Source organism: Terrapene carolina, unplaced genomic scaffold (assembly GCF_002925995.2).
Source record: "Terrapene carolina triunguis isolate 2854851 unplaced genomic scaffold, T_m_triunguis-2.0 Scaffold35022, whole genome shotgun sequence".
Lineage (NCBI taxonomy): Eukaryota > Metazoa > Chordata > Testudines > Emydidae > Terrapene > Terrapene triunguis.
Window position 1 is genome coordinate 8,996,370 of NW_020699373.1, and position 26,219 is coordinate 9,022,588.

A 26,219-nucleotide genomic window follows, 5' to 3' on the forward strand; every position below is an offset into this window, starting at 1 on the left:
CCTTCATGGCTATAATGTTTGAATGCCTTCCAAAAGTGTATTAAGTTAGAAGCAAATTTAGCTGTGTTAAGGAAACCAAGAGTTTCTAATAACTCTATTTCTGCTATCACTACTAATTTCATCCTACTTATAGTGGGATCACATCGGCTTCTAACATTTAAACTTCATACACGCATAATTTTGTCAGAAACTTACTTTGCAGTTGGAGCTGATCCAATCATAATACAAGTAATGCTTAAGGACTTTAACAACAAAAGAAATCACATTGAAAAGATATTAAACAAACCATATTGTTTAAATGTAGCATTGTGATTGAACTTGGAGAAGTATCAAAATACTAGAAGTGGGGGAAGGGAGAGGAAGGACATTTTAAAAAGAAAGTTCTTTCAACTTCAGCATGAAATAATTTTCTGTGATTAAAATCTGCAATATGTGTGGTAGTAAGGAAACACCAAAATCTTCAATGTGTTAAACATACATAGCAGACTCAGGTGCTAACAAAGTCTGGTAAGCGGCTTCATTCAGCATGCCAACTGTCCACTCTGTGCTTCAGATGACCTCTTGTGGTGAGCCCTCATGTTTGCATAAGCATGTCTACTGCTGTAGCAAGGTTCCGAATGGCTTTTTTAAAAATTAAAGGGGCACCAAGTGTCAAAGAAATTCATAACAGCGAAATTACTTTTAAAATTCCCAGTGTAAGTTCAGGTTTCAGAGTAGCAGCCGTGTTAGTCTGTATCCGTAAAAAGAACAGAAGTACTTGTGGCACCTTAGAGTCTAACAAATTTATTGGATCATAAGCTTTCGTGGGCATCCGATGAAGTGGGTTGTAGCCCATGAAAGCTTATGCTCCAATAAATTTGTTAGTCTCTAAGGTGCCACAAGTACTCTAGTATAAGTTCAGGTGTGCTTAATGCCTTACATAAAAAGACCTACTTGGCTAAGTGCTTCTGCTTAGAGATATATGGCCAGATCTTCAAACTTACCTAGTGATTTTGTGTACCTACGTTTTTGAATGTCCGACTAGAGGTGTCTCTAAAGAGGCCAGATTCTCAAAGAGTGGATGCTCAGCACTTTCTGAAAAGGGGGTCCTTTTAAGGTGTCTCAAGTTGGCACCTCAAACTCATTAGTCATCTTAAAAGATCTTGGCCATAGTAGTTGTAAGCCCCTCTTACTGGAGGGGCCTCTGAACATAATTGGGAGTGTTCCAGTTGGGAAGATCCTGTGTGCTGCAATCTAGCCTTAGAGACCACAACTCCCATGAGGCCTTGGAGAAAGAGTGAGACACTTTCTCTTCCAAGGAGTGCAAGGAAAGCAGGCGATGGGCTCCATTTTGGGAAAGGAGCCAGATTGCTGGTGTGGAGCGCTGTCCATACCAGGAGCTGCTGCTAGGAAGTCGGAAGCTGCTGTTGAGAACCTGTAGGGGCTTTGATTGAGCAGGGAGCTTCATAGGTGGTTGGTGGCTTCCCAGGAGCCAGGGCAGAGACTATTGCTGTGCCTGGAGCTGACTGAGGTGGGCCTGCAGTGAAGGCCTGTGTGTAACCCCCACTCTGGTTTGGGAAAGTACTTGCAAGGGAAGGGGGGCACAGCAGAGAGACTGAGTCTGAGGAGAGGCAGAGTGATCATTGCACCAAACCAGGACCCAGAGCTGCTGACATTTGGTGGGGCCAGCTCCAATTGTCAGAGGGGTTGTGCAGCTTGTTGCCTTGGCCGGACTGATACACAGAACCAACAGAGCGCTGTCTCCACCTGCAGATCTTCCAGCGCGCCCACGCAAGTGTCTAGGACTGAAATCCAGAGGAGTGCACACTCCAGGGTGGGGTGAACGGTGGCAGTATAAATGCCAGTTAGATACAGTTTCATTTATTACTGTATAGTATATTTGTTAATTGGTTTTATTCAACTGCCCCTGTGGATTTAAATTAGTAGTGACATTTAATCTTAGTTGGTTACACCCTGTTACTTTAAGTTGTTAAGTAAAGATGTGTTAACTCTAATTTAAGTATATGGGATGTATATTATTTATAATTGGTATTTGAGTTAGACCCATGCCACGGGTGGTTATTATTAGAATAGGTTTATTCCTGGAGGTTCCCAGGGCACGCCCTTGAGGGTGTACAGGGGCCAGCCAGGGGGAGGCACCGCCAATTGTAAATTCCTTTAGGAGTAAAGGGACTGCAGCAGAGGGGTGAATAGAGGATCCCCACCTATCCAACATCACCACTGGGATACTCAGGATCTCTTTTACAACATCAGGCGCCCGGGCACACAGGTGAGTGTTGCCAGCTCCCGAGTAACCCAGGGAGGAATGGGGGGAGGGGGGTTGTTACATAGTCTACTAAGCATTTGCTTCAGATCAACTAATATTAATTACTTCACTTTTGGGGGGGCCAGTTTCTTTCAAAAAATGAAAGAATACCCGGTGATAGCCATAAGATACAAATTTGTATAGTCCAGCTGCCAACAAATAGTTAAATCCAGCCTAAAAAGCTGCAGGTGGGAGGGATGTATGGACTGAAAATATTTTCTCCTCCTTCCAGCTCTCCACAAATCTGAATTCCTTTAATCATCATCTGCTTTTCCTTGACCCCTGTCCAATGTGTAACACAGTATTACATAGGTCTGCGCCAGTACCGCAAAGGTCTGACTCTGCAAGACCCTGTCATCGACGATATTTTATGCCCCCATTCCAGCCAAGTTGCTATTACAGGCGAGATTGTGTCACGCGTTGTGCTTATGAAGGAGCGCTAAGGCCATTATGTAACTGTTGCAAGATAATGATAGACACCAAAACTTCCTGTTTGTGTCAGGTTTTTGGCAAGAGTGAGGCTCGGGGACTATCATTTTATGGAGAGGAAAAATATTTAAATTTCCTTGGCTACAGCTGGACCGCATTCATTCATTAGCTTCCCATATCTTTCTGGTTTAGAAACCAGCCAAAATCCTGACCATTGTTACTTAATGATTTCCTGTTTTGTTTAAAATGCTTTTCTATAGATAAACAGTTTACTAAGGAAAAAATGAACTCAGTTATTCGTGAATCTCACAAAATTCAGTTATTGGATGAATGGTGAATTAATTTTTTCCCTCCAGATCTTTAATTTAAGAGATTTTAAATGTATGTTGCTAAATTGTTTCAGCCCAAGATTTGACAGGTGTTCAAGGAAGGTAGATTTCACGCACCAATCCTGAAGAATGCCTTTTAATATATAATTTATATATGTGAAACATAGGACTTTGTGTGCTCCTTAATTTAAAAAAGCTATTAGAATTGGAAACCTATATGGTTTACTTCCGTGTCCATTCAGCCTTTGGCTTCTCTTGTAGGAGTGTCAGTCAGGCAGTCAAGTCTGATGATGGAGAGGATCCCTTACAATCAAGACAGAGACTCTCAATTTTATTTCACGTGGCTACTAAACAGCCAGCAGACAGTAACTGCTCTCAGCCGGCACTGATGCTGGACTTGAACCCACAACTTAGAGATAAGATGATCAGTCTTGCTCTTTGCATCCCCACTGCCTCTCATTTTCTTTTTTCTCTTCATAATTTTCCTGGGTTTTGGCTGTTGCTATGAGATGTTTCAAGAGCTCTTAACCCTAAATCAAACGTGAAGGGGCGTTTGGTGATTTGCAAGCATTAGATCAGGGATCGGCAACCTTTGGCCCGCGGCCCGCAAGGGTAAGCCCCCTGGTGGGCCGGGCCAGTTTGTTTACCTGCCGCGTCCACAGGTTCAGCCGATCGCTGCTCCCACTGGCCATGGTTCACCACTCCAGGCCAATGGGGGCGGCGGGAAGCGGCGCAGGCCGAGGGATGTGCTGGCCACAGCTTCTCACAGCCCCCATTGGCCTGGAACGGCAAACCGCGGCTAGTGGGAGCCGCGATCGGCCGAACCTGCGGACGCAATAGGTAAACAAACCGGCCCAGCCCACCAGGAGGCTTACCCTGGCGGGCCGCATGCCAAAGGTTGCCAATCCCCACATTAGATGTAAGGGAGCCATAGACAACACATGTGCATATAACTAATATTTAAACAGTAGAGCTGCTCCAGGGTTTTATCCAACTGTCATTGAAGTCTGTGGAAAGATTGCCATCAAGCCAAGTCTTCAAGAGCAAACTTGCTTGTGTATTAGTCTGATACTATAGCAGACTCACTATCTATATGTTGTGTTTTTCCGAGACCTCATGTGCTGCTAACAAACTAGTATTGGTTTTCTCACAATATAAATTGTCACATGCCAAACTTCTTGGGGGGAAAACTTTCTTTCTTTCTTTCTTTCTTTCTTTCTTTCTTTCTTTCTAAAACACAAGCAACCATGCCAAGAACATGACAAATATGCAGTCTATAATGTAGTGAAAAACTGGAGCTCGGCTGTGGGTAGAACAACAATATGGTTACCAAGTTGGCATAGCAAACCAAGCAGTGTAGTTGCTCAAAAAGAGTTTAGCACTAAAAATCTGAAGAGTGATGAGATTTTGCTGCTACTGTGAAGAGGAGAGAAAAGGACTATGGTGAAGAATTTAGGTGATGAACCCTGCATGCTACCTCCTGTTCAAGATGTGCCCTGTGATATTAATTAGCACACTCTGCAATTGTGACTCGTGCTCACTAGTGATCACTGGCAAATACAGTCTTTTCTCTGTAACATTCTGATTCTCTCCCATTACAGTGCACTAAACATGAAGGAATACACTAGATTTCAATCGTTTTTTCCTCACTATTTTAGGATAGAATTCCTTTCCATAGGGAACGTTGCAACTTAGCAGTTGCCACTAGAAGTTGGTGCTTTCTGGATGCCAGTGTAGGAGATATTGCCCCCAGGGTGCACAAACTTCTAACAAGAACCAGGGAGGAAAAAGTGGCTTTGATTCATGTTAAAGTCAATGACATTAGTGTCAATAAACTGCATGTGCCGTGACCTGCAATAAAGACGGAAACATTAAATAAGCTGAAGAATTAACTGTGAAGAGTTTTTTGTTTTTCAGAAATACTGAGTGACACGTTTAGTTCTGGGTAGATAGTGATGGACAAAGTAGCCAAAGTGGCTGGCTAGCGTGGTAAATGTTGTGCTGCTGGCAGACTAGGTGCCAGCTCATGCCAAGGTCCCAGGTCTCAGCTGAACACTGGCAAATACATAGTTGGACCCAGTCTTGCTCACCTGTGTGTTAGTATTCTTAAAATAGGTACTAAGATTATAAGAATGTGTTTAATGTTTATTGCTGCATGCATTAATCTCACTTATAACATCTGTATTCCATATTGTATGTTAATACTTAATCATTTGTATCGTAAGCCTCTGTAACTATATATCACCATGCAGGAAAGAGAGATTAACTAGTGTGAAATGCTGATCTCCACCACAAGCTGTTACACCCTTCCCAATAGAAAAAGGCCATCAGCACCAGACGGACTATAGTGGGGCCTTAAAAAGGATAGAAGACTTTATTGTTCAGCTATTCCCCCCCTACCCACCATGAAAGAGTCATGCAAGTGAATTCCTCCCATCCGCTGAGTTCACAGTTCAGAGTACATGGGAGGGAACGAATAAAAACTTTAACGAGAAGGAGCTGTATCTCTATGCTGCTTGGACTCTGGATTGTGAGGGGGAGGTTTTCTAACCATAAGCAAGGCTGCTTTACCTGGGTTAGCCCTAAAAGAAATCTAGAGCTTGCTTATTATAGAAACTTCTATTATCTTTTGAAACTTAAGATTGTAGCTCATTTGTGTGTCTGGTTACCTGCATTAACCTTGTAAATAACTGTCTTCTTTCCTTTTCCTAGTAATACATTTTAAATAGTTTATGATAAGCAGTGTCTTTGGTATGATATCGAAGGTGTAATTTACCTGGGGTGAGTGACTGGTACTTTTGGGACTGGGAGTAACCTGAATATTGCTGTAATCTTTGATGTAAGGGACCTGTCACAAAGGAATGTTTATCTGGATAGCGAGACTGGGGAGTACCCCAGGGGACTATCTGTGACTCCATGTTAAGGCTGTTATAGTACCTGAGGAGTTTACTCTTGATGATTGGTTGGTGCAATCTAAGGATCGAACTCACAACCAGTTTGGGGGTTTTGCCATGTTTCCTAACAGTCTGCCCTGTGAAAGGTACTCAGGCTCTTGAGCCACCGCAGGACAGGTTCACACTTCTATTGAGCAGTTAAGCAGGTAATTGGATGGTGACAAGAAACCAGCAGAAGAGAGATACTAGGAGGATGGAGAAAGTTACAGACTGAGATTAATACTTCAGAAAAAGTCACTTTCTAAAAAAAGAACAGGAGTACTTGTGGCACCTTAGAGACTAACAAATTTATTAGAGCATAAGCTTTCGGATGCGAAGAAGTGGGTTGTAGCCCACGAAAGCTTATGCTCTAATAAATTTGTTAGTCTCTAAGGTGCCACAAGTACTCCTGTTCTTTTTGCGGATACAGACTAACACGGCTGCTACTCTGAAACCTGTCACTTTCTAAAGTGTAGAACTATAGGAAGCATAACCAAAAGCAAAAAGAACTAGCAACATATACAGTTTTTAATGTTTTTTATTTTAATTTTTTAAGATTTTAAAATTATGGACTCAACCTAAAGAATATAGTGAGGAAGTGAAAATCACTTATACATATATTATGAATTATAAATGGTTTAGAACATGTGATGACATTGCTGTAGGTAGAGAACAGAAAAAGAGTTCAAAGATTAACATATGCCAAAGAATCCTGCATGACCCCTAGAAATACCTACTGTACAACACACTAGAAACTTCAATAATGTGGAAAGATGGAGTGATATTTTTTAAAAAGAACTAAAGTGTAAGGAAGACAAAGGTGAGATATTAAATATCAAGCCCAGGGATGAAGTCAGCCCTGTGAGGCCAGTAGATATTGGCACCTAATTTTGTTTGCACTGGTTCCCAGCACAACCAAAGCAAAAGCGGAGCATGAAGGAGGTTTTCACAAGCTACTAAGTCATTAGAATGTTGAAGTGTGTAAGTAGTTCAAGAGTGGAACAACCACGGTCCTAGGAGTGTGTGTGTTGACAGAAGAGAGAGACACACATTGCTAAAATCTGAACAAATTCTATGCCTAAGTGATCAGAGTCGGATGGCAGCAGATAGGAAATACAGCATACGTCTGCTTTGATAAGGGAGGGGAAAGAAATACTGGGAAAAGTTGGGATGTCTGTATAATAGGTGATCTGGGTATTACATTGTGTGAAAATGCACCAAACTCAACATCCCAACAGTCTGAAGAAAGAATCAAAAAGAGATGGAGTTCAGGAAGAAGAGGGATGTAATCTTGGTAGACACAATTTATTGAACATTCTCTTTGCAAACAGACCGAAAAAAGCAGCAAAAATGTGATATTTGAGGTGAAATCCTGGCCTAGCTGAAGGTAATGGGAGTTTTGCTATTGACTTGAATGGAGCCCAGATTTTACAGGTGACTCTGGAATGGTGATGTTTATAGGGAGTTCCAGCGGCTGGCCTAGTGAAATGATGCTGGAAACACTGATGCGGTAGGATGACCATTTCTTGGCTCTTTGTGGTATTCTGTCTGGCATGCTACATTCTGAATACCATCGTCCCCTCATTCCGTGTTGTATCACTTCCTCTCTTTGCTTTGGTTCTCCTGCTCTGAATTCTTTTACAATATGTACTGTGACAAAGCTCCTCCTCTATCTTGGTGGGTCCTGCGCTTATTGGCGGATTTTCTTGCCTCAGAGATTCACCATGTGGGTTGGGGAACAGCCCAGAGACCTTCCCCTCTGGTAGAACCCACAGTCCAGGTCAATTGGGAGGTTTGGGGGGAACCCGGTCCTGCCCTCTACTCCGGGTTCCAGCCCAGGGCCCTGTGGACTGCAGCTGTCTAGAGTGCCTCCTGGAACAGCTGCACAACAGCTACAATTCCCTGGGCTACTTCCCCATGGCCTCCTCCAAACACCTTCCTTATCCTCACCACAGGACATTCTTCTTGGTGTCTGTTAATGCTTATAGTCCTCAGTCCTCCAGCAGCACGTCCTCTCACTCCCAGCTCCTTACACCCACACCACAAGCTGAAGTGAGCTCTTTTTTAAACCCAGGTGCCCTGATTAGCCTGCCTTAATTGATTCTAGCAGCTTCTTGATTGGCTGCAGGTGTTCTAATCAGCCTGTCTGCCTTAATTATTTCCAGAAAGTTCCTGATTGTTCTGGAACCTTCCCTGTTACCTTACCCAGGGAAAAGAGACCTACTTAATCTGGGGCTAATATATCTGCCTTCTGTCACTCTCCTGTAGCCATCTGGCCTGACCCTGTCACAGTACATACTGTTTTATGGTGGGATGAATATGGCATATTTTTTTGATTTCATTGTAACTGTTACAGATTCACGTTTGCCTCTTGCATACAATAGAAGCATTTAATTAAAAAACAATTGGTGGGAACTGCAGCAGAGCATACAGGACAATGTATATAGGTCAGAACACAACCATGCCTTCAACAAAACACCGCTGTGTTGGTGTACAATAGTGTCAAGCTCACATAGGAACACATTTCTTATTCCATATTCGTTCAGCAATGCGTTCCAGAGGGTCCGTTTGCTCAGATGAACTCTCTGAAAGTGGCAGAAACTGTTGTGATGGCATTTACTGCTATGTAAAATTCTTTTGCCCTGTGTTCAACAAAGCCACTGTCCCTACATATGTTTATCGGCTAGCTCATTCTCAGAGGAGGGATTTCAAATCTGGAACTTGCTTCCCCTTTGGTCTGCTGGAGCCTGAGTTTGTTGACTTTCTGGGAACATCTTTTGTTCGGGAACATCTTTTTCCTTAGACATTTTCTGAGGGAGTCGGTGGAAGGGCAGAGCTCTTGTTGTGATGAGTTGTGGAGAGCTAGAATTGGGTTGGTTAGAACTTGGCCCTTTTTTAATATATCTTCATGGAGCTTGAGTTTCAGACAGGCACATTTTAGAAATTGAAATAAAAACTAAGTGAAAAAACCTGACTCAAAATTCCCAACCAAAGCTTCAAACTCATAGTAATAACTATTTGTTCTTGAGCTGAGAGTTTTGGGTGATACCTTAGCCCTTTTGGAGCAAAATCAGGGAGCATCATATCTGGCTAGAAACAGAAGAAAAAATACTCCTATTCTGTATATTTGCAGAACCAGTAACTGTATTCACTATTACTTGTCACAGATAATAGTATTCAACTTAGAATGAACCTTCTGAATTTTGTACTAATGGAAAAAGACAATAAGCTATAAATAAATTCTAACATAATTAATTGGGTGTTTAGCTCTTTGTGCTACACACAAGAGAATTGCAGCCCAGGGAAGCTTACTGATATCCAAGTCATGAAAACTATGTGGCTGGCTCACGGCTAATTAGCTACATTCCAAGTTACTGGAGCTAACAATTTTCCCTACCGAGAAATTAATCATACTTAGCTATTTAGCATTTGTCATGGCTAAAATCCTAGAAATTGTCATGCAGTATAGATGCTATCCCTGTTGCTCTGTTTGACCACGCTTTGACTCCTATAGGATTTGATCTTTCTGAGCCTCGTTTCTGCCTTTGTTTTGATCAGTTCAGGTTGTTTTCCAAAGACGTTTCCTGCTACACCTTGCCCTGAGTGACCGTTCTAACCCAGTAAAGTGTAACCCCTCCTGCAAGCATATGGTACTGCTAGTCTGGGGCTAATTTTATTGCAGTCATTCTTTTCCTGTCCTCTACAGGATGCTACATCCCAATTCACTGTCACATCATTCCCAGGCAGAGTTCCCACCACTGAGCAGGGGTTTCTCCACTCCTGCCCTTCCCACCCCAAAAGTCTCCCGACCCTGGACTCAAGAGAGGCAGCTGCCTAGCCAGAATCCTGTGATGGGAACAGAAGGAGAGGCTGGCTGGAGAGGGGGGCAGAGGAGACTGTCTTAGTGGAAGGGGACAAAAGTGGGGAGGAGTATGGGTACTGGGAGAGCCCAGTCCTGTGCAGGGGAGAATTGGATGGACATACCTATGGAAGGACAATGTGGAGCAATTAATAATACAGAGGACTTACAGTAGTTTATAGGTAAATAAGCACTTTTCCTGGGTGGGTAAGTATCACTATTATTATTTGGTTGTTTTACAGTTGTGCCTAGGGAGTCCTAATCCTGGACCAGGATCCCATTGTGCTAGGAGCTGTGAAAACACAAAACAAAAAGACCTCCCTGCCCAGACAGCTTCCAGTCCAAGTAAGACTTTACAATGTGAGTCGTATTCGCCCCAGTTTTCAAATGAGGAACCAGGCATGACGAGGTTAAAGGCCTTTCTTGCAAATGGCAAATGCAATGCTACAGCCAGGCCTGGAACAGAGGGGAGTATGTAGGGGGGAAATTATATGGTTAAACAGGAGCAAGTGAGTGCTTCAGAATACATCACATCTTATCAGAGCCGTGGAATAACTTCCCTTTCCTTCCTCCTGTCTTTCTTTCAGATTTTATTACCTTGGTCTCTTTCATTCCTTCAGGCTTTGCCTCATTGTTTTCTTGTCCAAGTGAAACCCACTTTATTTTTGTATTTGCGAGAAGTGCTGATACTCCTCTCCCGTTTGGGGGGGAGGAGCGGGGGAATTGTTGAGCTTGGAACACTGAGAATCGCCGAATCATGGTGGTGCGTGACTTGGCAGGGATCAGACACCTATTTTATGTTGCCATTGTAAAGTAGGGGGAAATGAATGTTCATGGAATAAATGTAATCTTACCCCATTTTAGGCAAAAGAGAAAAGAGCACTCATTAGGAAACGCTTCATCTGCTAATCGGAGAACTTTTAAAAGAGTTGCCATTCAGTCTGATAACTTGAAAATGAGCACATAACTCTTTGGCGTGTAGGTTAATGTGGGACAGTGTGAAGGCTTGAGGCGGTTTTGTGGCTTAAAACCACAGCAGCAGAGGGCGGCAGAGAGACACAGCAGCCCATTGGGAGTTCTTGGGTATGTTGTCTAGAACCAGAGGAGGAATGTGGCATCTGCACCACTCTTTGGTGCCATGTGTTCTCTCCCACTCAGGGCCAGCTATGTTGGCACTGCCCCTCCCTTGTCTGGGGAAGCCAGTGCCACAGGTGGGACTAGCCTGGAATAGTCTATTACAGAGCTGGGCTTACTTGAGCACTAAGGGAACAAGTTGTCTGTGAGTTTCCAATAATTTCATCAAAGTGAAGCTTAATACAATATTATATTGCTGTTTTCACACTGTAGCTGCAATAAAAACATCTGGGGAACTAGAGTAAAGCTAGACCAAACGCTCTTCCCTTGCAGAAAGCCTGACTTGTGCATGCTGGGGTAATGGCTTGAAGTCCATTTACCCTCACTTGGTTTTGGATCTGCAGTGTGTCTGCTGTTCCTTTTAAAAAAAATCCATCAAACTGAAAATGTTTTCTCTTTTCTCAATCACACATGTCAGATCTGCTTCCAGTGACGTCTCTTTCTTCAGAAGAGGGCCTTTTGTTCTTACATTGGCTCTCGTGTTGTTTGTGTAAGCAAAGCCATTGGTTGAAGACAACATATATGGGTAGAGGAAAAATAGACTCTCGTCAATGATTGACCAAACTGACAGATTCTGACTGGTTGATGTAAAGTGTGTCTGTGACTACTATACAACTTGCATGCAAGCAGAGACCTAAATAAACGTCACTTTGTTTCAGGATAGTCCTTTATGTTCTATACTTTCCTCCTGCAGTATCTTCTCATAATTAGCGTTAAGATTTTGTCACAGATATTTTTAGTAAAAGTAATGGACAGGTTGCGGGAAGTAAACAAAAATTCACGGAAGCCCGCAACCTGTCTGTGACTTTTACTAAAAATTAATAGGGGGGGGGGGAAGAATTGACGGGGGGACAACTGAAGCCAGAGAGAGGGAATGAGAGCCTAACCTGGGGCTGAAGTAGAAAATGTCACAGAGGTCTCTGAAAGTTATGGACTCCCTGACCTCCATGACATAATCTTACTCTTACATATATTAAACATTTTTTCTTGTTGATATTCCAAACATTAACAGTAGGAGACTACATTCCCTCTGAGTCCAAGTAGCTAATAATGTTGTATGCTATCTGATCAAAGGTTTTATTCTCACGAGACATGCCTTTCAAAAAAAAATAATTTCTATCACAGTTAAATGCTTAGTACCGTACATCTGTTGTGCATTATTGTTCACTGTTTGTAAATCAGTTATGTGATATTTACACAAGCCATTCCAAATTTGGAACATACAACACAGATAGTAGAACTTACATGAGAACGGACATACTGGGTCAGACCAAAGGTCTGTGTAGCCCAGTATCCTGTCTTCTAACAGTGGCCAATGATAAGTGCCCCAGAAGGAATGAACAGAACAGGTAATCACCAACTGATCCATCCTCTGTCACCCATTCCCAGCTTCTGCTAATAGCCATTGATGAACCTATCCTCCGTGAATTTATCTAGTTCTTTTTTGAACCCTGTTATAGTCTTGGCCTTCACAACATCCTCTGGCAAGGAGTTCCACAGGTTGACTCTGCGTTGTGTGAAAAAATACTTCCTTTTGTTTGTTGCCTATTAATTTCATTTGGTGACCCCTAGTTCTTGTGTTATGAGAAGGAGTAAATAACACTTCCTTATTTACTTTCTCCACACCAGTCATGATTTTATAGACCTCTATCATATCCCTCACTTAGTCATCTCTTTTCCAAGCTGAAAAGTCCCAGTCTTATGAATCTCTCCTCATATGGCAGCCATTCAATACTAATCATTTTTGTTGCCCTTTTCTGATCCTTTTCCAATTCCAATAGATCTTTTTTGAGATGGGGTGACCACATCTGCACACAGTATTCAAGATGTGGGCGTACCATGGATTTAGATAGAGGCAATATGATATTATCTGTCTTCTTATCTATCCCTTTCTTAATGATTCCCAACATTCTGTTTGCTTTTTTGACTGCTGCTTCACATTGAGTGGATGTTTTCAGAGAACTATCCACAATGACTCCAAGATCTCTTTCTTGAGTGGTAACAGCTAATTTAGACCCCATCATTTTATATGTATAGTTGGGATTATGTTTTCCAGTGTGCATTACTTTACACTTATCAACCTTGAATTTCATCTGCCATTTTGTTGCACAATCACCTAGTCTTGAGAGATCCTTTTGTAGCTCTTTGCAGTCTGCCTGGGACTTAACTATCTTGAGTAATTTTGTATCATCTGCAAATTTTGCCACCTCACTGTTTACCCCTTTTTCCAGATCATTTATGAATATGTTGAATAGGACTGGGCCCAGTACAGACCCCTAGGGGACACCACTATTTACCATGCTGAAAACGGACCATTTATTCCTACACTTTGTTTCCTGTCTTTTAAGAAGACAGATTTATGATTATGATGATTTTTGTTTGTTGTGATAGCCCCCTAAATGTGGTAGGTATTTTCGAAACATGGAGCGACACAGTCTCTGCCACAAAGATATTTCATTTGAATCCTAGACAAGATGCATCATGTAAGAGCTACAACAGTTGCAGAAATAAGGTCTCATGGCTACTTTGTTATGATGTACAGTTTATCCACAATATTTGCAAAGAACTCATTCCCTGAAAAAAAGAAAAAAAAAAAACCACTAAAATCCTCTTAGTGGACGCAGTGCCCTTTCACCCCTGCTCTTTGAGTATCCATTCTGACCTTCTTCCTTATACAGTCCTCGCTCCATGTGTCAGACTTGGGCAAGTCATTCCGACAGTGCTCCACGCCTTTCTCAATAATCTTTCCTTCCATATCACCCCGGACATCAGTGATTCCTAGGGCTATGAATCATAGAATCATAGAATATCAGGGTTGGAAGGGACCTCAGGAGGTCATCTAGTCCAACCCCCTACTCAAAGCAGGACCAATCCCCAACTAAATCAGCCAGGGCTTTGTCAAGCCTGACCTTAAAAACCTCTAAGGAAGGAGATTCCGCCACCTCCCTAGGTAACCCATTCCAGTGCTTCACCACCCTCCTAGTGAAAAAGTTTTTCCTAATATCCAACCTAAACCTCCCCCGCTGAAGGCTGTATGAAAGTTGCCTTTGCTTCAGTCTTTCAGTGAATGGGAGGTGCCTGCTGAGGAATGGTGTCTGAAAGTTCCTTTAAATGATGGTGTTGCTTTGGATTGGTCTGGGGATAGTGCAGTCAACGCATGGCATTTATTTACTCAACCATTTTGAAAAAAAGATAATTGAAACTTCACCCAGAGGCACCCAGCACACAAGCATGTCTATAAATGTAGGTGACAAGAGAACAGTGCAACCCTGAGTCTTTGTATAAGTGTTCTGGGGCCTTCAGTCTGTTGGAGCAAGGTCTAGGGCTGTACAGTGGCCTGTGTGAAATGAGTTTGATGGCCTGTTTCCCAATGGAAAGGGGTCCAAATTGCACAAAACCACCATTTGCCCTAGCTGGGAATAACTGACACCTTCTTGGCAGACACAGCAAAGAGGCTGTGGGATGAATGGGCTATGCATAGTAAACTATTTCCCCCTTTGAGTTGACCCCTCCAGTCACAATGCGGGTACACAAACAGATACCATAGTGATGGCTGCAGTATAAGAACCTAAACAGAATAGAATTTACAGGGCAATATACGGAAGCTTATATTGTCGTTGTCTGTGCTAAATATGTCTATACTTAGGGACTTTATTTTTCCATTGATGTCAATCCAGCAAATCTCAGGAGCATTGAAATCCCCCCATTTTCTCTCTCTCAAATATTTTCATGTCAGAGCTTCCTCTTCTGTGCATCTATTGGAAGCATTCTGAAGTGCTCAGTAAGAGAATACCATACCTAAACTCACTGTCCCTATTAAGATAATAGCTACTTGATTTCATCCCTGCACTTAAATACAGAATTTTGTGCTGAGCTTTACCCACACTCTGTTCTGCAAGTGTTGAAGGGGGTGGGGGTGAGGCAGAGAGAAAAAGTGTTTTAATCAATGTAAGATTCTTTGGCAGTCATGCTACTCAAGACTTAGGAGCTTCTGAATTTCTTCTGAAGAAAGCTCTAAGAAAGGAAATAAAGCCCTTGAAAGGACTACCTTTCAGTGCACGGAGGGCATGTTTACTACTTTGCATTACATAATGGGCCTGAAATGGATTAGCAGGACCCAAACAAATTATTTTCCTTGAGAATTACTCCCTGCATCGCTTCTCTCTTTCTGCTGCTTCATTCACAGTGCTAACAGAAGGGTTGTCTTTGTTGCTGTTAGCTTGAGAAGTAAATTGCAGCATTGTCTCCCGGGAGTAAGATTTAATCAAAGGTCTCTAGCTGAAAGTGGAAAAATGCTTCTCATTATCACCTTTAAATGGAAATATATTTGCCAAGGAGGGAATATTTAAAGGGGAGGGGTGGCTCCTCTTCTGGTTTGAAGTGCTGCCAGAAAACATTATTTTCAGATTTTAAGAGATAAACCTCTCATCATGTCACTGAAGAAATAATTGCTGGGAGTATATTTATTGTAGAAAAATAAAATTAAACATTGCTGCTGGCAGGGTTCCCTCCCCACTCTGAACTCTGGGGTACAGATGTGGGGACCCGCATGAAAGACCCCCTAAGCTTATTTTTGCCAGCTTAGGTTAAAAACTTCTCCAAGGCACAAATTCTTTCCTTGTCTTTGGACGGTATCGCTGCCACCACCACGGGATTTCGACAAAGATTCAGGAAAAGGACCACTTGGAGTTCCTATTTCCCCAAAATATCCCCCCAAGTCCCTTCACCCCCTTTCCTGGGGAAGCTTGAGTATAATATACCAGCCAATTGCCTTTAATAAAAGTACAGAGCAGACCCTTTATTTTTAGGACACTAAAATCAATCATGTTCTTAAAAGAAGAACTTTATTATAAAGAAAAAAGTAAAAGAAGCACCTCTGTAAAATGAGGATGGAAGGTAATTTTACAGGGTGATAAAAAGATTTAAAACACAGAGGATTCCCCTCTAGGCTCAACTTCAAAATTACAAAAACAGGAATAAACCTCCCTCTTAGCATAGGGAAAATTCACAAGCTAAAACAAAAGATAATCTAACGCATTTCCTTGCCTTTACTTACAATTTCTGTAATTGTAGATGTATCATTTCAAGGTATCTTTTCAAGAGATGGTTTACCTGCTTGGTGTCCCTCTCTTTCTATCCAGAGGGAACCAACAAAGAGAGCACAAACAAAACCTCCCCCCGCCCCCAGATTTGAAAGTATCTTCTTTCCCCATTGGTCCTTCTGATCAGGTGCCAGCTAGATTAATTGAACTGATTAACCCCTTACAGGTAAAATGATTCTGTACCTCTGGCCAGGAGGGATTTTATGTTACTGCATACATAAAGGTTGCTCCCCTTCCCTTTATATTTATGACAGCTGCTTTTGGTCAGATCATTTACACAGCCTGTTATGTGATCAGCGTATTGATATTTGATTTTTCTTTCTCACTAGGTGCTTTTATAATCTGCTGGACCCCAGGATTAGTCTTGTTGCTCCTTGATGTTTGCTGTCCTCAGTGTAATGTCCTGGCCTATGAAAAATTCTTCCTGCTACTTGCTGAATTCAACTCTGCCATGAACCCCATCATCTACTCCTACCGGGACAAAGAAATGAGTGCTACCTTCAAACAGATCCTCTGCTGTCAGCGCAGCGAGAATGCCAACGGCCCCACCGAAGGCTCTGACCGCTCTGCTTCATCACTCAATCACACCATCTTGGCTGGAGTACACAGTAATGATCATTCTGTGGTTTAAAAAGGAACTGAAAGATCAAAAAGAACCACAGAGAATTTTTATTGATGGATGAACAATAACAGGCTAGAAAACCACATAGAGAGGGCTGGGCACAAGGAAAGTAACAAACTCACAAGACATTCTTAAATACTAATGGACTACAGTACTCTCTTTTTCCAGAAAACCCACCCACGCACAACCCCAGCCATGTATGCAGAACTGGCCGTGCTATAGCCCTCGTCCTTTGTTCTACTTTCTGAAACTAGAAAGCAGATTCCTTGCAATGGAATTCATAAGTAGCACTAGGAAAGTCTTATTTAGACTACACTAACTAGACTCTGTCAGAATATGCTTTGTCTTGGTGCCAGTTGAAATCAACTCTGATTAATTAAGCGTATACCTGCTTCACTGCATTTACATGTAGACACTTAGTCTTGTTTTTTTAAAAAAAAGAATGCATTTCATTTAATAAATACTTAATATTTATCACCATCCGCATGCTTGTGATGGACATTAACTGTGCAGGGAGAAAAAAACATGCTGTAGTCTTTGTATTCTTAGCGACACTGCCATAACTACAACAAAACAAAAATATTTTTCTAATACAGGCCACAGGAAAATGATGGAAATTCCGACTCTTCCTACCTTCTTTACTGGTGTTAGAGCACACGTGTTCTGTGTGATGGCGGATTGTTTTAATTCAGAAAAAGATGCTCATTGTAACGTCCGCAGGAAAGTAGAAAAGCATAGACTGTATTACAGTGTTTGTTTAGATTATGAAATAAACAGTACTCTAGTCACAAGGTACAGTAGTTAACTTTCTTCTTTGAAGTGTGGTATTGGAATATGTAACATACACAAGGGGTCCCAAGTTTATTCATGGTCAGCTCCTTAGAGTAAGATATGTCTTTAATGCTCTGAGAGCTACAGTCGCGAGGCTAAGCTGAAGCACAAGAGTGTTTTGTAAGATGTATTTATGGTGTTGGAGTGTTTTTCTCATTCATTGTGGAATGCAAAGGGATTTTTTTAATGCATAATATAGTGTACTTTGTAAACGCTTTTTTAAAAAAAGAATTTTTTTTTTTTTTTGCACTGAGTGAGGGACATTTTTGAGGGTATCTAAAAAATTATTTACTCTTCATCTCATAAACAGTAGTTACTTGGAGCTACGGTACAATTTTATTTTTTAATGAGACCAAATATATAATCTGTCAAACAATTGAAACCTCCATTATGGTAAGCCAGCCAAATAGCTGGACATCTCATACATGGCTACTTTTAAGAAGAGATATCACCTGTCCAAATATAAACTCCTATGAATTATTAAATACTAATGAAAAGCCATAGTCTGCCATCAAATAAATTTTAGTGAAGAAGAGATCTTTGTATTAAAGAACTTGGGACCTTTGTATGCCAAATTACTTGTTTGTGTGAGTGCGCCCATGTGTGCATAACAATGTAATGGACCATAACTAAAGTTCACGACAGGCTGTTTTCCATGTTGTTAGATGCCTAAATAATAACTTGCTTGAGGTTTATCAGTCAGTGTAATGCTCTGGAATGTTACGTAACAGGTGTTGGGATACTGTCATGAGGCTATTGTGCAGAGGTGGATAGAGTATGTAGATTTAAGAAGGATGCCTGAAAAAGGGAAGTCAGCACCAAGGAGGCAGAGAGAGTGTAAAGTTGCAAGTGTGTGTGTGAAATCAATGGGAGTTTTGCCATTGACTTCAGTGGAGCCAGGATTTTCACCTGTAATGTTTAGCAGGTGTGCAGGGGCTGTGTGAAAGTGGGGGAGGTGAGAGTGGGCAGGTGGGCTTAGAGAAGGTGTCCAGGGATCACGTGTTAGTTAAACAAGGGATGGATATTTACGCTTACTTTGTACAAAACACACATCGCTATATTCTTTACTGAGGTTGAGAACAAATGAACTCATGATTTTTCACGCATGTAACTACAATGAGAACTAGAAGATTGGCTGTTTGAACTTAACGGGGGGAAAAACCCTCCACGCTAAGCCACTAATAAAGTTTTCTCAATGAGTGTACAATGTTTGGTGTGCATACCTGTCGGTGCTCAGAGAACAAGGGTGATTCCCCAAAGAGGGGAATAGGTTTGGGGAGAATGTCATCTCTGTTCTCCTAGCCTCCCAGATCTACTTTCCCTTCTGCTGGTTGCTTTAGTGAGGAGGCATGATAGAGGACTCAGCCGTTGAAGAGTCTTCTCAGCTTCCACTGTCTCCTGCAGCAAAAGGGGGGACACTACACTATCTGGGTTTAATAGTGGTGTTCCTCCTTTCCTGCAGGCATTTATGATGTCATGTGTGGGAGTCAGTAGGAATGATGGTGGAAATTCAAAGTTGGTGGGTTGTCATGGAAGGAAGGGGAAAAGGGATCAGCTGATTGGTGAAACAGCCAACTCTAGTCCCGGAATGAGGTCCAGAAGACCGCAGCAAACACCTCTCATCCCCCAAAATATTTTAAAATGTGTTGGAAAGTTTTGGAAAGGGTTTGGGAAAGATTGAATCAGCAAGAATCGTTTGCAAAAGACAGAAGGGTTGACAAGCCTAGCGTGCATGAGTGTTTTTGTGATTTTTCTGTTTCTTCTTCAAGTGATGGTCCCTATGTGGATTCTAATTGCTGGTACAATGGGCAGAAGTCACCGCCTACATCCTCTAACCAGTGTCCATTTCCAGAGTGACACTAGCCAGTGCCGGAAGCTAGAATTTTTGAACTTGCAACAGCAATTACATCTCATGCATCAAAGAGATTAATCTAGGAACACTTGTTACACAGGTGGCTTTTCACTATTTAAAGGTGAACTACAGAGGTTTGCTCAAAGTTAAGAGTGCAAAACTTATTTCTAAGATTCCACTGGAGGAACTGAGCATGTGGCTTTTTAAAAATGTAATTGATGCTGTATGTTAATGAAATTACCGCCCTATATCCTTGAGAAATCTGAGTTGCCAACTGCATAGTTTTTCTGGAAGCTAATGTAATCACAGCTGCCATGAGCAAAGGAAATGAAAACAAGAGTTTGGAATAGAATGATTCTTTCAACCTCCTGTCTATGATGGTTCTCATGCCACTTATTTTGGAAGAGAAACCAAGAAATCTGTCATTTGGATTTCTCAGTTTCTTTAGGCAGTTGTGTAATTGTCTCCAGTTGTGTTAAAATACAGTGCTAAATCATTTTTTTAAACAATGGTTCTAGGAATCCTATAAAAGGGTTTGGGAGACTTTTTAAAATTCCGGAGTTTCTCCCAACATCATTAACATACTTGTATGTCTCGCCCAAGCAAATATTACTCAAGTTCAAATTTAGTGGTGTTTGCTCAGACAGTTGTAAGCACGGGAGTTTTTTAGTGAGGTGAAATGTTTGATGAGGTCATTTGCATGTCAATAACCAAAATGTTTTTCCCAGTTCAGTTATTTGGCAGCGGCACTAGCATCAGAGTTCTCTGTGGACAAATGGAAAGAGTTAGCAGCAGTTCTCAAACTGTGGGTCAGGACCCCAACATGGGTCGCGACCTTGTTTTAATGGGGTCTCCAGGGCTAGGGGCTGGGGCCTGGGGCTGCAGCCGAAGCCTGAGTCTCACTGCCCGGGGCTCAGGTTACAGGGCCTCCGCCCGGGGCTGAAGCCCTTGGGATTGTGTAGTAATTTTTGTTGTCAGAAGGGGATCGCAGTGCTTCTAAAAGTCACAAAAGTCTCTCCAAGTGCTCAGCCATCTCACTTCCAGAGACGATGCCTTGTCATACCATATATCCCTTCCTCTCCTTTTCTTCACTTACGGGCTTTTAGACACAGTTGCTCCTCCCCATAAGTATTTCTAAAGCTACCAGGAAAAAAAACCTACAATATAAAAATACAGCTGGACAAATATATTGTGATCTTAAACCATCATATTGTCTCCTACATCATCCTAAGTAAATCCAGACCAGTGATGTACTGCCAACACTGTAACAAGAGGCTCCCACAACATGTTCCCTCCCTGCCTGTAATATACACCTCTCATTACAATGAGTTTATGTGGGAGATTAGGGAATCTGGTTATTTCCCCCCCTAATTAAATGAAAGTACTTTCTCGTAACTCTTAACTACGGATGGAGCCAACACTACTTGGCAAACCAATGGTATGTCAAATTCATATACATGTTTATAGATTATACCTACTATAGGGAAGTGTTTGGCATGTATAATATGAAGTATGTGAGAAGGCCTTTTAGGGGAGCTCTGCGGTAGGGAGAATTTGTTACAAATATATCTGCATAGAGGTGCAATCGGCTCCATTCCCACGGACAATACACTTGCTTTTTGGAGCCCCGGGATGCATTAGCAGCATTGTGGGATGTTTATTTCTGGTGAATCGTATTAAAATCAAAGCCAGTTTAAATGTTTTACTTTTTGGTATTGAGTGTAGCTCTATATTCTCTCTCCTCTTCCAGTCTGTCAAACCCCCATTGGCCCTTATTCTGGGCTGCTTAAATCCATGATTGTGGCATTTTAATCTCAGGTGGTCTTCATGCCTCTGAAGGGTTACCTGGGTGCAAGTGTATGGTGATGCCCCAGGTGGGTTGTTGGTAGGGGGGATCCAACTCAGAACCTGTGACTCTAAAACCACAGGCCTCGAGTGCCTGAGCTAAGAAAACCCATCTCTGTTAGCTCACTGCCAGTAGCAGACTCATAAATCTCACTATGTGGTCCAGCCATGAAAAGGGGACAGAGAGCCACAATGTAAATGTGAGTTACGCGAGCATAATGGTAGACTTGGTTACATAGGGTTGAGTTTTTTAAGCATGGGGGGAAAGAATTAAAGAATTGTGCTTTCTATTGCTGCTCTGTCATTTCTAAAGAAGGCCTGATAGTGGTTGGGATTTTTTCTGCTTGATTTTCACAATAGAAATTTAGCCTTTTGTTTATTATTTGCATTACCATAGTACCTAGCATTTCCAGTCCCGGACCAGGACCCCATTGTGCTAGGTCCTATACAAACACAGACCCCCAACAAGCTAAGACACACTATGATGACAGAAGAGCTTGTGAAATGATGGCACCACAACAGCTGGGAGAGAAAGTTAAGCAATTGAGAAGGGAAGGGATTTTTACTTGGGCCTTCTATACAGACAAATAATAACTAAATCAATTTCAGTTACCTTCTACTATTGTGGTGCAGGTCTGTGTGTAGACACGTCGGAATGTGTGTCCCATTGTGATTTGGATTAAGTAGATAAAATATCAACTAAAATTAATCTGAAATAGGACACTTAGATTCCAGAATCAGTGTGTCTACACATAGACTTGCACCACAATAAGAAAGAGAATGGATTGAAACCGATTTAGTTATTTTTGTGCCCGTTTGTGGGTAGCTCCGCCCTCAGACTGCTTAAAACCCTTGTTTGTTTTTTTGTTAACCTCTGTTTAACTTTGACTAGTTAACACTCTTGTGAAAAAAAAGGTCTTTGTTAAAGAATCAGCAACCCACCCAATGCCTTCAATTAAGATAGAAAGCTAACATTTTATATACTGTGAGCTGAGTAAGTCCTTCAGCAAAACCAGAGTTGACATGCCTGGGAAAAAAAACCTCTCACGCTTTTTAACACCTCATAAAGATGCAAAAAGGGCACAATCTCAATTTTTTTCCAAAAGTCCTTTATATGTAATATTTAAAACGTTAACGACGGAGCCTCCATGACATGTCATGTGCAACATAAAGAGGCTTCATAAAGCTTTCCTTGTCTTGACAATGACGAGCAGGAAGCCAAAATAAACAATTACTGTATAAATCAAGCCTCATGAAAACATATTGTGGTACTTCTGGGATTTCTTTTAGACCCAGATAACCATTTGCTGGGGAAGTCAGACTATTTATATTGAAGTCTGTTAACACTGAATAAACATGTGCAGTGATGCAGGGCGCAGAGGCCAGGCCTGCGCTAGGCACCAAACTGAGCATGAATTTGGAGAAGTAGTCTAGAGCAGTGGTTCTCAACCTGCGGCCCAATCAGCACAGAGCTGCGGCCCATGTGACATCCTCAGGGCCATACAATTAGTATTGGCTGCAGCCCACATAACACATTCTGAGCCGCACATGCTGCCCACAATGGTAAATAGGTTGAGAACCACTGGTCTAGAGTTTAGATACCAAGGCCTGGATTCTGCAATGAGCTTCATGGGTCCTCAGAAGTCTGCCCATTTGGTGCAGGGCCCAAGTCTGGAGAACAGGGAGGTGCTGTGTCATCTATTTAACGTAAGATAAGAAGGACCTGAGAATCATAAAGTTAGGGCTGCAAAGACCTACTAGGTCATCTATTTGCTCCATCTCTTTGCTGGTGCAGGATGGTTTCCTATGGAAGACCTGCCTAACCTGTGGCATTTGGCCAGAGCCTCTCATTCCTGTTGTCCCCTGGCCTGCTGCCCATATATTTCTGGCTTTTCTTGGCTGTCTGGCTGCCAATATTTTATATTTTTTGTAAACTTTTGTTTCCTGGAAACTGCTGGGCAGGCGAGAGGCCAGCAGTTGAGGCTCCCTTTCCTCCTCCTCTTGGCCAGCCAGCCTGTCACCCATAGCTCTCACCCATCTTGGCTCCCCTCCAGCTCCCGTTGTGTGTCTCAGAGCAGGAAAAGTTGAGGTGACAGACTTGTGCTGGGTGGAGGAAGTCCCTTAGTTGGCCCAGAGGTGCCAAGCAGCCAGCTATATGATCAGTCCTGCAGCCCCAATCCCCCGGGGGGCTGGGAGGGGTGGTTAAATAGGAGACTAGCCGATGGGGGAGCTTAAGGGGGAGCCAGACAGAGATGGGGAAAGCAGAGGATGGAAGGAGAAGACAAGGGCAGGGAGAATGTTGAGCACAGCTCTTCTTAGGGCCCATGAAGCTTGTGGCCACAGGCCCTGACCTGGAGGAGCAGAATGGAGATTTTCAGCTTTTAGAGCAAATAAGTACATACGCAGATAGCCTTGGAAAGGTAAATCTTATGGTAGGTGTAAAAAGAACACGCAACTGATTCTGATTCTGCAGCAGGTGGCCGAGGGCAACCTTCATGCCTGCTCTATGTAAAATAAGTCCATTACCTATGAGGTATACCCCCATGGGCTCCTCTTACTAGCCCTCCCCAAAATCCTTAGCCTGGCTCTGGACAACAGCATGGTTGTGTGAGCAACAGAAACCACGGTGAGGGAGCACCTTGAAAGCTGGCCCTACTGTGAGGAAAGAGAGCGAGAAGGGAGATCACCTGAGTGGAAAGAGACACATCTATCTGTCGAGGTATGCAGGGCCCCCAACTCTATAGTATCTCAGCTTCTCCCAACTTCCCTCTCTCCCTTCCTCCCCATTCTATAGGAGAGAGAGCTCGATGAGATGAGTCTAAGTGCGGGGGGCAGGTGCCTGTGTCCATGTACATTTCGTTCTGAAAGTGATGAAGCCTGTGGCCATTTTTTCTCTCTTGTGGGAGTGAGTTCAGCTCCTCATTAGGTCCGTCTCCTGCCCTCAGCAGTTGGGTGACCATTCCATTGAGCAGGGACACATTGCATGCTGGGAGATTGCCCCACTGCGGGACAGGAATGGGAGGACTAATTGTACTGTTTCAGCCGCCTGGTACTCTGCATGGACACTGACACTTAACTGGTTCAGGTTGAACATTTGAGGTTGAACCCGTTGTTAAAGCAGTTGAAAATCAGTCTGTTGTAACTGGTTATCAGATCACTTGTGGTCTATGTGTGGACACAGTATTTCACAAATGACCTAGGGGCTTTAACCATCATGTAGATGAGATCTTAATTATACTCCCCAGCACTGTCCTGTCTAATTCTTCCCCTTCCTGGAGGTGTGCACCCTTCAAATATCTGTGTGCTACATGGCTGGCATGTTCTCTACTCATCACTTACCCAAGCAATCTCTCTATGTAGCTCTTTTACTTTTCCCTTATAAGACTCCTCCAGCCCTTTAATCATTTTTGTTGCTTTTCTCTGAACTCCAGGTTGTCTACATAATTCTTCATCGTGAGGTGCTCAGAGCTAAACATTGAGCTGCCTACAGCCTTGCTGGGGCTCTCTGAAACACTCAGTGAAATGGAGTGATTTGAAAAGTCGAGCAGGGGAAGGGAAATTTTAAAGCAAGAGAGAGGAGTGAAACCCTTTCATGCAGAGCTTAGACTGTGATTTCTTCAGGGGGTTTCTGACAAGCTCAGGGAAGGCTTTTTGTTTTCAAAAGGAATCATGCCCGTTGCATGGTATGGCTTTTTCCAGATGGAGGCTAAAACTTTGTTATTTTAGGTGCATTTCATTTATTAAGAGCTCAAAGAGCCAGTTTAAACAAGAAGAAGCCTTCCCTTTTCCCACCCACATTTGACATGAAGTTCAACTATTTTTAAATAAGTGGCACTTTACCACTAACTAATTGAAGGATGCTGAAAAGCTTGAAACTCTGTGCTTTTTCATTGCTCTGATTGTCCCAGCATCACGGTTTCTGGGTATTGGGATGGATTGTTCTTCACTGTTGTTAAAAAGCTTGCAAATTTTTCTCTTCTCCTCAAGTGTCGTCTCGGGATCTTTTTTATATATATATACACACTTGGCAATTCAAGAGAGTTGCTCAAAAATGTGCCTGAGTTTGAGCCATTCCAGCTGCTGTTGCCTTCTAGACCTCTCTGCCGTTTGTTAACAATGAGGATTGAGTTGGAGCTGTTGCTGGATGCTAGCAGACGACACTTATTTTGTTTAAAAATTCTTGTGTCAGGGGAGCTGCCAGCATCAGATACATGATCTTATAGCTAATGCACTATCCCGCGAGCAAGCAGCCTACCTCGGATGGCGTTTCTTAAAGAGGCACATTAAGAAAACATAGAGTTTCCTGACTCAGGGTGGCTCGAGGCTTAAAACTGACTGATTTGGGGTGTGGAGACTCAGCACTATGAAGTCAATTGGAATGTGGCTTGGGTAAGGAGTGTTTGAATTGGGCCTTAAGAAGCAGGAGCCAAGGAGGAAGGCGGAGGGTGGGGTTTTCAAAAGGGCTAGGTGATGGCCTACCTCTGGTAAACGGTTGACTTCCCTGGGCACAGAGTTACCCACTGACTTCAGTGGGAACTGAGTTAGGCCAGTGCTAGGCAGTTTGAAAATCCCAATCTAAATAAATACGTATGGGAGGCAGCATGACCTAGTGGATAGGTTGCTGCACTGGGATTTAAGAGATCTGGGCTAAAATCCTGGGTCTACTGAAGTCAGTAGGAGTTTTTTCCATTGACTTCAATGAGGCGAGGTTTTCAACCTGGATTTTATTCCCACCTCTGCCACTGACCTGCTATAACCTTGGCCAAATCACTTCACCTCTCAGTGCCTCTGTTTTTCTTCCCACCCTTTGCTTCTCTTAACTATCCAGATTGCGAGCTCCTCTGCTTGTACACTACATGTATGGACAGCACCGAGCACAGTTACGTCCATGAGGCACTGCTGTTATATAACAACATTTACCGATCCAGCTACAGGTGAGGGGGGGCATGTGTTCACACTCCTGTGTGCATGTGAGAAG

General features: G+C 42.6%; 1 protein-coding gene across 2 annotated transcripts in view; it reads left to right on the top strand.

Annotated features, from left to right (window-relative positions):
• LOC112117238 (lysophosphatidic acid receptor 1) overlaps positions 1-17,506 on the top strand; it is a 140,288-nt gene extending 122,782 nt beyond the window's left edge. For both annotated transcript variants that reach the window (XM_026646369.1, XM_024215160.3), the window contains exon 4: positions 16,421-17,506. In XM_026646369.1, coding sequence (XP_026502154.1) covers positions 16,421-16,722 — 302 coding nt within the window. In that variant the 3' untranslated portion in view covers positions 16,723-17,506. The remainder of the gene's footprint in view (positions 1-16,420) is intronic.
• Positions 17,507-26,219: the final 8,713 nt, after the last annotated feature.